The 13,676-nt window shown below is 37.3% G+C and overlaps 1 protein-coding gene across 4 annotated transcripts in view; it reads left to right on the top strand.

The window, feature by feature from the left end:
* Positions 1 to 13,676, top strand: part of c2cd3 (C2 domain containing 3 centriole elongation regulator) — a 170,524-nt gene that overhangs the window by 36,193 nt on the left and 120,655 nt on the right. For 3 of the 4 annotated variants that reach the window (XM_063054448.1, XM_063054445.1, XM_063054449.1), the window contains exons 9-15: positions 2,463 to 2,626; positions 4,430 to 4,636; positions 8,454 to 8,569; positions 9,322 to 9,440; positions 10,885 to 11,016; positions 11,710 to 12,201; positions 12,820 to 12,971. In XM_063054448.1, coding sequence (XP_062910518.1) covers positions 2,463 to 2,626; positions 4,430 to 4,636; positions 8,454 to 8,569; positions 9,322 to 9,440; positions 10,885 to 11,016; positions 11,710 to 12,201; positions 12,820 to 12,971 — 1,382 coding nt within the window. The remainder of the gene's footprint in view (positions 1 to 2,462; positions 2,627 to 4,429; positions 4,637 to 8,453; positions 8,570 to 9,321; positions 9,441 to 10,884; positions 11,017 to 11,709; positions 12,202 to 12,819; positions 12,972 to 13,676) is intronic. The other variant, XM_063054447.1, reaches the window with a different exon arrangement.

Raw genomic sequence — 13,676 nt, 5'->3', positions numbered from 1 at the left:
CATGTGCCTCCAGGTACTCTGTAATCTCATTCCTAACCATCGATTCCAACAACTTCCCAACCACTGATGTCAGGCTAACAGGTCTATAGTTTCTCTTCTGCAGCCTCCCACCCTTCTTAAATAGCTTAGTAACATATGCAATTTTCCAGTCATCCAGTACAATGCCAGAATCTATCGATTATTGAAAAATCATTGTTAATGCCTCCACAATCTCTCCAGCTACTTCCTTCAGAACCCGAGGGTGCATTCCATCAGGTCCAGGAGATTTATCCACCCTCAGACCATTAAGCTTCCTGAGCACCTTCTCAGTCGTAATTTTCACTGCACAAACTTCACTTCCCTGACACTCTTGAATGTCCGGTATACTGCAGATGTCTTCTGCTGTGAAGACTGATGCAAGATACGCATTCAGTTCCTCTGCCATCTCTGCATCTCTCATTATGATATCTCCAGCGTCATTTTGTATTGGTCCTATATCTACCCTCGACTCTTTTTTACCCTTTATATACTTAAAAAAGCTTTTAGTATCTTCTTTGATATTAGTTGCCAGCTTCCTTTCATAATTCATCTTTTCCTTCCTAACGACATTCTTAGTTTCCTTCTGTAAGTTTCTAAAAGCTTCTCAATCCTCTTTCTTCTCACTAGGTCTGGCTTCCTTGTATGCCCTCTTTTGCTTTCACTTTGGCTCTGACTTCACTTGTCAGCCATGGTAGGGTCCTTCTTCCCTTTGAAAATATCTTCTTATTTGGAATATATTTGTCTTACACTTCCCTCATTTTCTTGCAGAAACTCCAGCCATTGCTGCTCTGCTGTCCTTCCTGCAAATGTCCCTTTCCAGTCAACTTCAGCCAGTTCCCCTGTCATGCCATTGTAATTTCCTTTATTCCACTGAAGTACCGACACATTGGATTTTGTTTTTTCCCTCTCAAATTTCAAGGTGAACCCGATCATGTAGTGATCATCGTTCCCTAAGTGTTTCTTAACCTTAAGCTCTCTTATCACCTCCGGATCATTGCACAACACCCAATCCAGCACAGCCAATCCCCTTGTGGGCTCATCAACAATCTGTTCTAAAACCCATCCCTTAGACATTCTACAAATCCAACCAGCAATCCTGATGGCCAATGAAGTCTTTGAAGTTTTCATGTGACTGCACAAGTTTCCTCCGGCATCCCAAAAATATAGTAGGTTAATTGGCCTTATAAATTACCTTGCATGTAGGTGAATGATAGAACCATGGAGGGAGCTGATGGCTCTGGGATTTTACTCACTGGAGTTTAGAAAGATAAAGGGGGATCTCATTGAAACCTACTGAATATTGAGAGGCCTTGATAAAGAGGATATGCAGAGGATGTTTCCAATAGTGGAAAAGTCCAGACCAGAGGGCGCAACCTCAGAATAAAAAAAGATCCCTATAGGACAGAGATGAGGAGGAATTTCTTTATCCTGGGGGTGATGAATTCATTGCCACAGACGGGTGTGCAGGCCAAGTCCTTGGGTTTTTTAAAATGGAGATTGATAAGTTTATTTATTGAGATACAGCTTGGAATAGGCCCCTTCAGCCCCTTCTGTTGCGCCACCCAGCAATCACCGATTTAACCCTAGCCTAATCATGGGACATTTTACAATGACCAATTAACCTATCAGCCTATTAACCTTTGGACAGTAGGAGGAAACTCACACAGTCACGGGAAGAATGTACGAACTCTTTACACACAACAGTGGGAATTAAACCCTGGTCGCTGGTACTGTAAAGTGTTGTGCTAAGCACTATGCTACCAGGGTGTCAAAGGTTATGGACAGAAGACAAGAGAATAAGGTTCAGAGGGAAAATAAATCAACCATGATCAACTGGCAAAGCAGTCATAATGGGCCAAATAGTCTAATTCTGCTCCAAGGTCTTATGAGAAATTCTGGCTGTTTAGGAGTGGAAGTGATGTGAAATAAAAATTATGTGTTTGCATTGGCCATTGTGTGTTGATATGCATGATATTTAATTTGTAGTACTTTTACTTGCATAATAAAACTAAATTCAAGAGTATTAACAATTGTACTGCCTGGCTATGTAGCTCGGCTTTTTTTTGCATAACTGGCAATGACATTTTAAATACTTTGAAGAATTTGAGGCAGCTGAACTTGCAAGTAGTCAATTGCAGCACAACATACTATGTACTAATGAACCACAACACTAAAATTAGTTAGATTTTTAAACTAAACATTCCTTGTAACTAATTTGTTTGAAATAATACAGTAAAATTAATATAGAACTGAAATATTAGTGAATTGAATTGTTTAATGTTTCCATTATTATTTCAGATTTTATATAGAATGCAAAATGGCTGTTCATGCTGTATGCTTTACAAGTCTAAATCGTGAAGCTTTGTTATCAGTATTAATGCAGTGAAATTTAGTTCTTCATGTGCGTACTAATTTCTTATCCGTTTATCGTTCCTTGTACATAGAATTATGAAAGTAGTGTAAGTGATTTTACAAGTGAAGATGAGGAATTAGTTATTTCAGAGAAAAAACTGGGGAGTCAAGCCCTCTGCAAATCTGATGCCCTTAACCAGAACAGATTATCCGATGCACCAGATTTGAATCAAAATAAAATGCAAATGTCTATCAGGTAAGCTAGTGCTTCAGAGGCATATTTAATATAGTTACTTGAATGTTTAATGTATGTAATGTGATTTTCTACAGTTGTTCTTAACTCCCACTGCCAGAATCATTTAACCAGTGATTGGAATTGCTTTTGTTTGTTTGTATGTAAGCATTCCTTGAGGATGATCTTTGCACTGACAATAAAGCTGTTCAGCTACCTGTTACCCTTCCACATTGTTCAAGTTCCTTTCTTGTCTGACCTTGACAATTAACCACTATTATTTATTGAATTTTACTAGCTTTTACATTACAATTTTATCCATGTACTCCTATGAAAAGGAATTGGATAACTAAGTAAAAAATGAAAAGGATATGTGTTATTAGATTTCTCCAATTAATAAAGATATAAGGTGCCAAACTTTAGAGTCCATTGATGAATCTTTATCATTCAATTGATATACCCTATAATGGGTTAAGTAACTGCAGCTTCTCTCATACAGATCCTCCCCCGGTTATGTCAGGGTTCTGTCCCGTTCATTATCCAAACAGTTCCTAGGTTGAAAATGAACAGTTCAGCTGGCCTCACTGACTCAGTTAGTCTGCTCGGTTCATTAGGTTGAGGGAGCAAAGGCAAGCAGAAATCCCCTGTTTCTACCCAACACAAGATACCTGTAACCTTGCAGCTGGCGGCAAATCCATTCCACCTGTCTCCCAAACGTTCACTTGTATGTTCTTGGCTGTGCTTAGTTCAGGCATGTGTAACCTGCTGAAGACCTGTATACAGAAAAGCAGTTCCTTTTGAATTTTCCAAGCTAATGTATTAGGGCTGAATGTGATTTTTTTTACTAGATGTAGAACTTCAATGGAAACTACCACAGATAATATGGATGAAAACCAACAAACATTTTAAAAATTAAAAAAATTTATATTACGGGAAATACTCAACAGTTTAGAATCTATCTCTGAAGAGAGACACACACAGTTAATATTTAGCTAAGACCATCTATCTTTCATTGATTTTTTTTATAGTTACTCTATAGATTTATTGAGTATGCTCGCAAGAAGGTGCATCTCAGGATTGTTTATGGTGACGTATACTTTGATAATAAATTTACTTCGAACTTTATCAAAACTGAGAAAGATGATGAGTTCTAAGATGCAGAGAAAGTGAGAAATGAAGAGTGTTACAGGAAAGATGGTACAAAGATTAAATGTGAAAAGAAATAATAGATGTGGAAGGATGTTAGTACAACAAATAAGGGAATAAAATATCAATCAAGGTGCATGTTTTTTGCATTTAATTTTTGTCTATTTCTGTGAGGAAATACCTTGATATTTCTATTGATTTAATTAAGTTACTGTACATTTATAAGTTCTTTAGAATGAAAACATTTTTTCTCTTTTTCTAGCAATCGTCATCTACATGTCATACTGTCCTTGTGTAAATAGTATGAGTTTGGTGGGGAGGATGAATCAAAATGCTGTACCTTACTGATGTTATAATAATGTAACTGTTGGACTATAATAACTCAACGGGGGTTGTATACAAGCAAGTTGCTACTGACATTTAAAATTAGGAATTCTGTTTTCCTTTCATTTCTGGAGATTGGTGTAATTGTAAAGGTCTCTATTGAATTTAGTTAATTGTTACACAAAGGATATTCTTTACAGGTTCTTCTTCATCCATTTAGTGTATTCTTACATCATGCATTTATTCACTGATCCTGCTGTTGAGAATCACCCTTTGTAGAGACAGAGAAGAATTACACATGTTTAACTTTTTAAGCTGCATGTATTTAACACTTAACTAATTTCTTAACACCTACAGTCGCCATCGACAAGATCCTGTATTGGACAAAGAACAGGAGATACCTACTGTTGAGTTGAGTGTAGATAGACTTGCTCTGCTGGGACGCATTCAGTTGGCTCGTGTTATAATTGAAACATTAAAGCTTCCTTCAGAGAGCACTCATACAACTCCAAAAGAAAAGGGCAGCAGAGGAAAGCCACCTCGACCTGTTTCAGGAAGGAAATGGTAATTTATTTATTTTTTTTAAGTGCATTAATTCAAGGGATGTGGGTTTCACAGGATGAGCCAACATTTAGTTGCCTATCTCTAGTTGTTCATGAAATATCACAGTTCATATGATTTTTATCTTCACTTCTAAGATATGTTGCTGGCTTGGTATTTTTGAGTGTTATTGCAGTCATTAGTATTTTGCTTGAATTATGTGCTAACTTCAGTGTATAATTTAAAACAGTAGGAGGATGCTGCATTATCACAACAGCAGATGGTGCTGATCAAACAGACTGCTTTCTCAGATTTCTCTAGTGCTATTACAACTGGCCTCATCGTAGAGTCATAGCATGAAACCGGCCTTATGGCCCAACTTGACCATGCTGACCAAGGTGCCATCTAGAGCAAGTCCCATTTGCCTGTGTTTGGCCCATATCCATCTAAACCTTCTTTAACCATGAACCACCTTCTGTGTGAAGGATTTTCCCCTCAAGTCCCCTTTACTCCTTTCCTCTCTTGCCTTAAAGCTAATATCCTAGATTTAGACTCTCCTATCCCAGAAAAAAAGACTTTGATCATCCACCTTAATCAATGACACTCATGATTTTATAAATATCAATATGGTCACTCCTCAGCCTCCTTCACTGCAGGGAAAACAGTCCCAACCTATCCAGTCTTTCCTTCTAACTCAAGTCCTTCAGTGCCAGCAAAATCCTTATCACTCTTTTCTACACCCTGTCTAGACTGTTCACATCCTTACTACAGTGGTGCTAGAAAGTTTATGAACCCTGTAGAATTTTCTCTATTTCTGCATAAATATGAACTAAAATGTGATCAGATCTTCACATAAGTCCTAAAAAAGAACCCACTTAAACAAATAACACGAAACATTATACTTGTTCATTAATTTATTGAGAAAAATTATCTAATATTACATGTATTAGTTGGAAAAAATATGTGAACCTCTACAAAAGCTATTTGGAGTCAAGATATTCCAATTAATGCAATGAGATTGGAGGTGTGGGTTGTAGAGGTGCCCTGCCCTATAAAAAAAGACACACAAAATCAGGTTACTGACAGAGCCAGCTCTTCTCAAGAAAGATCTGTTTTATGTGCAGCATGCCTCGATCAAAACAATTTTCAGAGGACCTTAGAAGAAGAATTGTAGAGGTACATGAAGCTGGAAAAGGCTGCAAAAGCATTTCTGAAGATCTGATGAGTGTCCATCAGTCCGAGTAAGAGAAATTGTCTGCAAATGGAGGAAATTCAGTACTGTTGCTACTCTCCCTACGGATGGGCATACTACAAAGATTACACAAAGAGCACAACATCCATTCCCAGGTGGAATTTAAAATGCCAGAAAGTGTGGAATTTCCTAGTGGTCACCCATTTTAATTCCACTTCCCATTCCCATTCCAACATGTCAGTCAGTCCATGACCTCCTCTATTGTCGTGATGAGGCCACACACAGGTTGGAGGAGCAACACCTTATGTTCTGTCTGGGTAGCTTCCAACCTGATGGCATGAACATCAATTTCTCAAACTTCTGGTTAAGCTTCCCCAACCCCTTTCACCAATCAACTTCCCAGCTCTTTACTTCACCCCTTCCCCCTTCCTGGTTTCACCTATCACCTTGTGTTTCTTTCTCCCCTCCCCCACATTCTAACTCTGATGCTGCATCTTTTTTTTCTCCAGTCCCAATGAGGGGTCTCAGCCCGAAACATCAGCCATATTCTTTTTCATAGATGCTGCCTGGCCTGCTGAGTTCCCCCAGCATTTTATGTGTGTTACTTGTATCCTGAGGTCTACTATCTATTCTACAACACTTCCCTGGGGCTCCTGTCTATGTTCTCCCTTGGATTAACTTCCCAAAGTGCATCACATCATGCTTGCCTGAATTAAATTCCATCTGCCATTTGTTCACCCACTTAACCAGTCGATCTAGATTCTGATGTAACTTTAGACAGTCCATTCTCACTGTCCAACATACTTTTATTGTGGAACCAGTCAAGAATGTGAAAGATACAATGTATTCAATTTATAATTTGGCAGTTGTGAACAAAATGTATTTTATATCTTCTGTTGTCAAACACATTTCCCCAATCCATGTATTTATGATATTTTGCAACCTAGTGCAGATATTAAAAAATATTTCTTGTTTCTGCCCACCTATGTCTCACACAAACACTGATAGTAAACTTGATTGTGCAGCGGATTGCAATCCAGGTAGAGATGCAGCACCTATGGTGTTTGAATTCCTGTAAAAAGTGTAGTGTCCACAGTTTGTTGCAGGTCCATTGTTGACGCACTAATTCCACACCAGGCAAATAAGTGGTGCCCATAGTACTGTGGAGTTCATAAAATGAGGCAGATAGAGGTTTGGTTGGCAGAACATGCAGGACTACCCACCACAGACTATTCCGGCAGAGACCCAGCACCCAGACTGAAGTTCAGGTTAAGTAGCAATACCCAAAGAAGACTGGAGGACAGGCAAGGGAAGAAACAGCAGTCATTGCAGACTCCATGCCAGGCAGAGATGAGTCAAGTAGAAGATTCCTTAATGTGTCTGACTTGTCTCAGTAATGAAGATGCTTTGGAGAGAGTTAGGAAGAGGAACCCAAAATTATCTTTTCAGTTACAACTGGCCATTTCTTCTTCCTAGAAAGTTGGCAATAGCAGTAATTGATGCTCTCCTACTGTTATTCATTGCTTGACATTTAGAAAATTATCTGAAAATATCAAAGTTCTTGCATAAATATAAGTGTCTCTTTCAAATAATTTGTATTTTTTTTCTGCCAGCAACAGTACAAATGCACTAGATTCTTATCTAAGCCACATACACAAAGTGCCGGAGGAGCTCCACAGGCCTGGCAGCATCTATGGAAAAGAGTAAAGTTGACATTTCAGGCCGACACCCTTCAGCTGGAATCTTCTACTTGTCTAATCTGTGTTGAGTGTGGAATGGCCACTGTTTCTTCTCTTACCTATTCTCCAGTCTTCTTTGGGTCTTGACCTGAAATGTCGACTGTATGCTTTTCCTTAGATGCTGCTTGGCCTGCTGAGTTCCTCCAGCATTTTGTGTGTATTGCTTGGATTTCCAGCATCTTCAGATTTTCTCTTGTTTGTAATTAGATTCTTATCCAAGCAACACACATCAAAGTTGCTGGTGAACGCAGCAGGCCAGGCAGCATCTCTAGGAAGAGGTACAGTTGACGTTTCAGGCTGAGACCCTTCGTCAGAACACACCAGCAACTTTGATGTGTGTTGCTTGAATTTCTAGCATCTGCAGAATTCCTGTTGTTTGAGATTCTTATCCAGTAGTTTTATGTCTTTACGTCTTTGACTTAGTACTATTTTTGGATTTATAGCAGTGTCTCTTGCATTGTTGCTGGATGGCTGAAACAATGATGGACGGTGCACCGTTAAATTAACTCTCTTGGTAGGTTATGTCCCAGGATTTCTGGCTGTAGAATAACTTTGAGGTAGATAATGTGATCATCTGGGATGAAGTGAGTAAAATGTTATGTAGTGATAATGTTTGGATGTTTCTGTAGAGAAGACATTGACCACAATCAATACAAGTAAGTATTAGCATTAAAGACTCAAAGCATTCTTTGAGAAGCCTAAGCTACTTTGATTTGTAGAAACAAATTTTTTTGTAGACGATATTCTATGATATTCTATTTCTTATTTTTGAAACCAGGAAACAAAACTTCTGTTAGTTTTAGAAAATGTGTTTTTTCTGATGCAAAGTCTGTTATCCAGACAACTTGAATTCACTTGACAAGAGATAATTGTTTTTATTTCTATTTTCTTTTTATTTACTTGTCTTCAGCACGTATATTGTTGAGTATAATTTTCCCATGGCCACAACTTCAAAGAGTGGAAGGCAAGAGCTTTCCAGGGGATCTGAAATTACAAGAGTAGCTTCCAGCAAAGTTACAAAGGAAGGTAGGATGAATGGACAAAAACCTCTGTGCCATTTAATTAAAAAGAGAAATCAAGTAAGTTAACATTGTTCTACAGATTGATTGTCTTCCATCTGTTTCCTGAACTTATCTATGTCACTTGAAGCTTTCGATTTATTCTGATAAATTCTCAGTGTAAAAATATGAAGACCCTATGTTCCTTTGTTCTGCATTCATTCTGTCAGTGAGGTCTACAATTAGATGAACTATACGGAGTACTCTGGCTCTAGTCCAGCTATTGTTTAATACAAACACAATGCAACTTCCCTGTGCTGTTATTCTTTGCTCATCCAAAAAAGCATAATTATCTAAAAGGCTATTTTTTTCACCCAACTAATCATTTAGATTTCCAATTATATAGAAAATTGGTTGAAATTTACGTTTGTACATGTACTTCCTAACGTAGTTGTAGTTTGTTGGGGGTATGAAGAGGAGAAAAAGCTGTCCTGTGGGAAAAAAAATCACTCTTGGAATCCTCCAGCCAGGTTAAATCAAGATAATCTTGTTACATATTGGATAGCATACCTTATAGTAATAATGAAAGAAACAAAACTTTGTAGACAACCTGGTGTTATCTGGAAGGGAGTAAAATGAAAATTACTGCTAAACTATCATGAATTGAGTGGAAGAGTAGTAATGCAGAAGGTAACAGTGAGAATTTATGAAGATAAATTTATTTGGATAAACAAACACTGATACTTTAAAAATTATTTAATGATTTTCCATTTTCTGTAGTTGTAAATTTCCAGCAACGGTTTGTTTTTCCCATCTCTCTTGATGGATTGATGATAAAGCATTGGTGGAACTCCAGTCTTGTGTTCAACATTTACTCTAAGAAGATGACACAGAAAAAGGTTAGAGTTTAATTATTTTAGTTTGCTTTCAAAGTAAATCTTTTCATCGTATTTCTTTGAGTAGGGGAATGACCTAATCTGAATTTAGACCGTATTATTTAAAAAGATAAATCATTTGACAGGCTGGTGGGCAGAAGGGCCCATTTTCTTGACTCCATGACACTAACAGCTCGGACTGGTGAGGTTTTTATATTGAACATCACCAACTCCGACCATTAAGGTTGTTGCCACTGTCACTTCTGAACTATCTCAAAAATGAAATGTTAATCTTTCAAACAAGTTTGGAAGCTATCTGAAGGAAAAATATGTGGAAAATTTTGTTTAACTGCTTCCATTTCCTCAGTCTATTTCAGAGAAAAATACAGCACAGAGACAGGCTCTTGGGCCCACAATGTTATGCCGAACCAACTAAATTAGTAATCAACTGGCTAACTGAACCAATATCTTCTACCTACACAATGTTCAAGTCCTTCAATTTTCCTCGCACTCATGTGCCCATGTAAATGTCTGTTAAAAGTCCCTAACGTTTCTGTGTCTGTGACCACCCTGGCACATATTCCAGGCACCCACCACTCTCTGTGTACAACAAAAAAATTTGCCTGTCACATCTCCTTTGAAATTACCTCCTCTCACTTTAAATGCATGCTTTCTGCATTTAAAGCTATATAAGCCCTGGGAAAAAGGTACTGTCTGTCTTCTCTATCTATACCTCTCATAATCTTACAAAACCGCTATCATTCACTCCCAACCCTTCGGCGCTTCAGAAAAAATAACCCAAGTTTGTCCATCCTCCCATTTCAGCAGGTGCCCTCTCATCCAGGCAATCTCTGGTAAACCTTTTCTGCATCCTCTCCAAAGTCTTGACATCCTTCCAGAACTGTATGGAATACTCCAGATTCGGCTGAAGTAGAGTTTTATAAAGCTGCAACATAACTTCCCGACTTTTGAACTCTAGGCCTCAACTAACAAAGGCAAGCATTTTGACCTGCTGTTACTACTGGAAGGGAATACACATCTCAGCTTGGTCTACAGCTGTAATGAGTTGCTTAGAATTCAACGTGCCTGATTTAATCAAAATTATTAATAAACTTTTATTTTGAAGCAGATTATTTTCTTTTGTTGATTTAATAAAGCTTGGTATGACTCACGAGACATTCTTTTGTCATTTTATGTGTATGTTGTTGCTATCCTGATCACTTTTGGCCATGCAAATTCAAATACCTGAACAGCAAGTCTGAATTTCACTTGGGTCTCTACTGTGTTCTTTTATCTAGCCACAAGGAGGCACCAGTAGGCAAACCAAAAAACAGAATTTTTTCTGATTTCCTCTTTTTCCCTTTTAAAATGTATATATTTTAACAATGTATTATACTGCTGTAGAAATATTTCAAAGTATGTAAAACTATTTGTATGGGTAATTCTAAACTCTTTTTCTTCACTGAAGCCACTTTTGATCGGTTCAGCTAGTCTTGCCCTTCGGACCATCATTCAATCAGATTTATTAAGTATAACTAGCGAATTACCTGTGAACATGTGTGACAATAAGGAAAAGCAAGAACAGATTGGTCCTTTAAAGGTAAACTTTAGTACGAATTGTGCAGTAATTGATAGGAAAAATTGAAGGTCATATCTGTTGGCTCTCATAGTTGATGGACAAAATATGATGCAGACTGTTAAAAGGTTTATAAGTTCTGGTGATTAACAACATCTAGCACACTATTTATAATTTCAGTAATATTGGCATATCATAAATAATTTTGTTATTATTTGGAAATGTTTTCAATGTGTAAGAGCTCATAGTAAATTAGTTAATACGACTTTTGTAAGCTTAGTTAATAGCTTAACTGATGTATGATGTGAGTACAGAATATGAAGGGTTTGATTTGCATAATTTGCATTGCGTTAGTTGATTTCTGAAGGGTGGCTGTGTGAAAATTGTCACGGTTCATGCTGTTAGATTAGGGAAAGACAAATTAGCCAATGTTCCTGATCCAGACATGGTTGAGGAGCCCTGCTTTGAAATGCAATTCTTCAGTCATTAATCAGCAATGGGATTGACTGTGTTGCCTTGTTGATTAAAATCACTCGCTTGAGCATTTTCTCTTCTCTGGAAGACAAATAGTATTCCAGCAGAGTGTCAGTTTCAGAAGATACTAAAATAAATATACTAGAATATCAAATATTAACACAGGAATCTCAAAAAGTCTCTTGATTTAGGTTGAATTTATTGTGATCTAATTTCATTTTTCCTTGTATTAACATTTGGTAGGTATCCATGGAGCTGGCTGCTGACAACAAAGATTTCACCAGTGCTAATGCCAGATCAGCTGCTTCTCCAAAGGCTGTTTATACTGTTTCCAGCCCAGGATCAAAACTCCTGTCAGCTCACAATGTTGTTGATGTATGTCCAATCGATCTGCAGGCTCGTGAATTAGTCAGCAAAAGAAATATTGAACCTCAGTTGAAGCAAAGTCATACAAAGAATGCTTCCCAAATTTACAATGCAGACCATCACCATCTTCCCTCTGTACCTGCGGCACCAATTTCAATAGGACAGTTTAATTCTTCAGTAGAGGAAGAAGAAGGTTTTTTACTCCATGTTCTTCTGATGGTACCTGATGGAAAGGACTTTGTCATGGGAGATGCCTCTGTCCAGAAACAGTGCAATATTTACCTAAAATGTAAGCTTTTCAGCACAGATGAAGCAACCAGGTCCCCGGTTAGTTGGAACACAGTTCACCCCATTTTTAATTTTTCACTGGTAAGTTTTTAAGAAATTCAGCAAGTAATAATGAAGTGCATATATTGACTTTTTAAACAAGAGAAGGCCATGGATTATGATAACCTTGAACGCAGACTGAATTACACTTTTAAACGACAGCTCAAAACCTATTTATTTAACCTTGCATTTAATTACCATCACTTTTAATTTTTATTTTCATGTTTTTTTTATATTACTTTCATGTTTGTACCTTCCTCATTGTAAAGCACTTTGGACGACATTATCTGTATGAAAAGTGCTTCATAAATAAGTTGCTGTTGTTATTATTGTCATTAAAATATAAATGCCTAGAAGACAAAGGAAGATGTTTGTTGTGCATAGGAAAGAGGAAGTTTACTGGTGAACACTAGCAGCATTATTAATTCGACTATTTCATGGTATACCTATTGTAATTTAACAGAAGTTTAATTGCATCTCTTATAGTATATCATTACCATTTAAAAGCTTAACTATAAGACACATTAATTGGCCATGCAAATTAATTGCAATGTCTAGCCTTTGATATAAACTGTACTTCATTAATGAAAAGCAGTATTTAATTTTCAATACCAATTTAATGTTAGATATGCTAAGATTTTTTTCAATTCTTTTTACTAGGTAGCTCCAATCACACTGACTTCCACACTGCTTGAGAGGATGAAAAATAATATGATGATTATAGAAATCTGGAACAAAGCTATTACCTCAGGGCAAGAAAATCTGCTAGGCCTTGTGAAGCTTCCACTTCATCAATTTTATTTATCTTTTAGGTAAAAAAAAGCATTGATAAAGTGAAATGGTATTTTTGTTTAAATGTTCCACATTGTGATAAAATTTGGATATATTGATCCAGAAATTTTCCACATACCTCACTTCCTTTTCTCAGCTATTAAATAACCTCTAGTAAGGGCAGATCTTTGTGGCTCATCAAGTCATTATTTGTGACTTGTGAAGTAGGCTTCATCAGACTTTAGGGCCATTAATGGTCTGTTTAATCTACTTTGGATAGGACCACGATAAAACAGAAGTGAGTGACAATTCAAGTAAAGTAATTACCAATTTCCTGAGAAACTGAAATTTTGTACTGGGCAATCCAAAATCTGAATATTGTAATCATCACAATATTCAGACCATTGTGAGAAAGTGTTGTTGCAATAGTAATCATACATAGTACAAGAGAAACCGCAGGTTCAGCCGCTTGGTGTATGTGCATGTCTGAGGAGTCAGTTGTGCGAAGTTACCATCCATGGGATTATGACTGAATGCTTCTAAGTCAGAATCCCACCTTAACACAGTGATAATCTAGCACCAGGGATCACTGGTTGACCAGGGGTAACTGGCTGTGTAGTGGCCAGTGAGAAATACTGTTGCTGCTGGCCTGGAGTTGGGATGGACTTGTTTAGCACATTGAATGTTTATAGGAAACCCAGTGCAAAAATATTTTCAGACAACCTTTTTTGGGTTTAGGGTTTTGT

Source organism: Mobula hypostoma, chromosome 7, assembly GCF_963921235.1.
Source record: "Mobula hypostoma chromosome 7, sMobHyp1.1, whole genome shotgun sequence".
Classification (NCBI taxonomy): Eukaryota; Metazoa; Chordata; class Chondrichthyes; order Myliobatiformes; family Myliobatidae; genus Mobula; species Mobula hypostoma.
The sequence above is the reverse complement of the archived record's forward strand: the minus strand, read 5'-3'. Positions and strand labels throughout refer to the sequence as shown.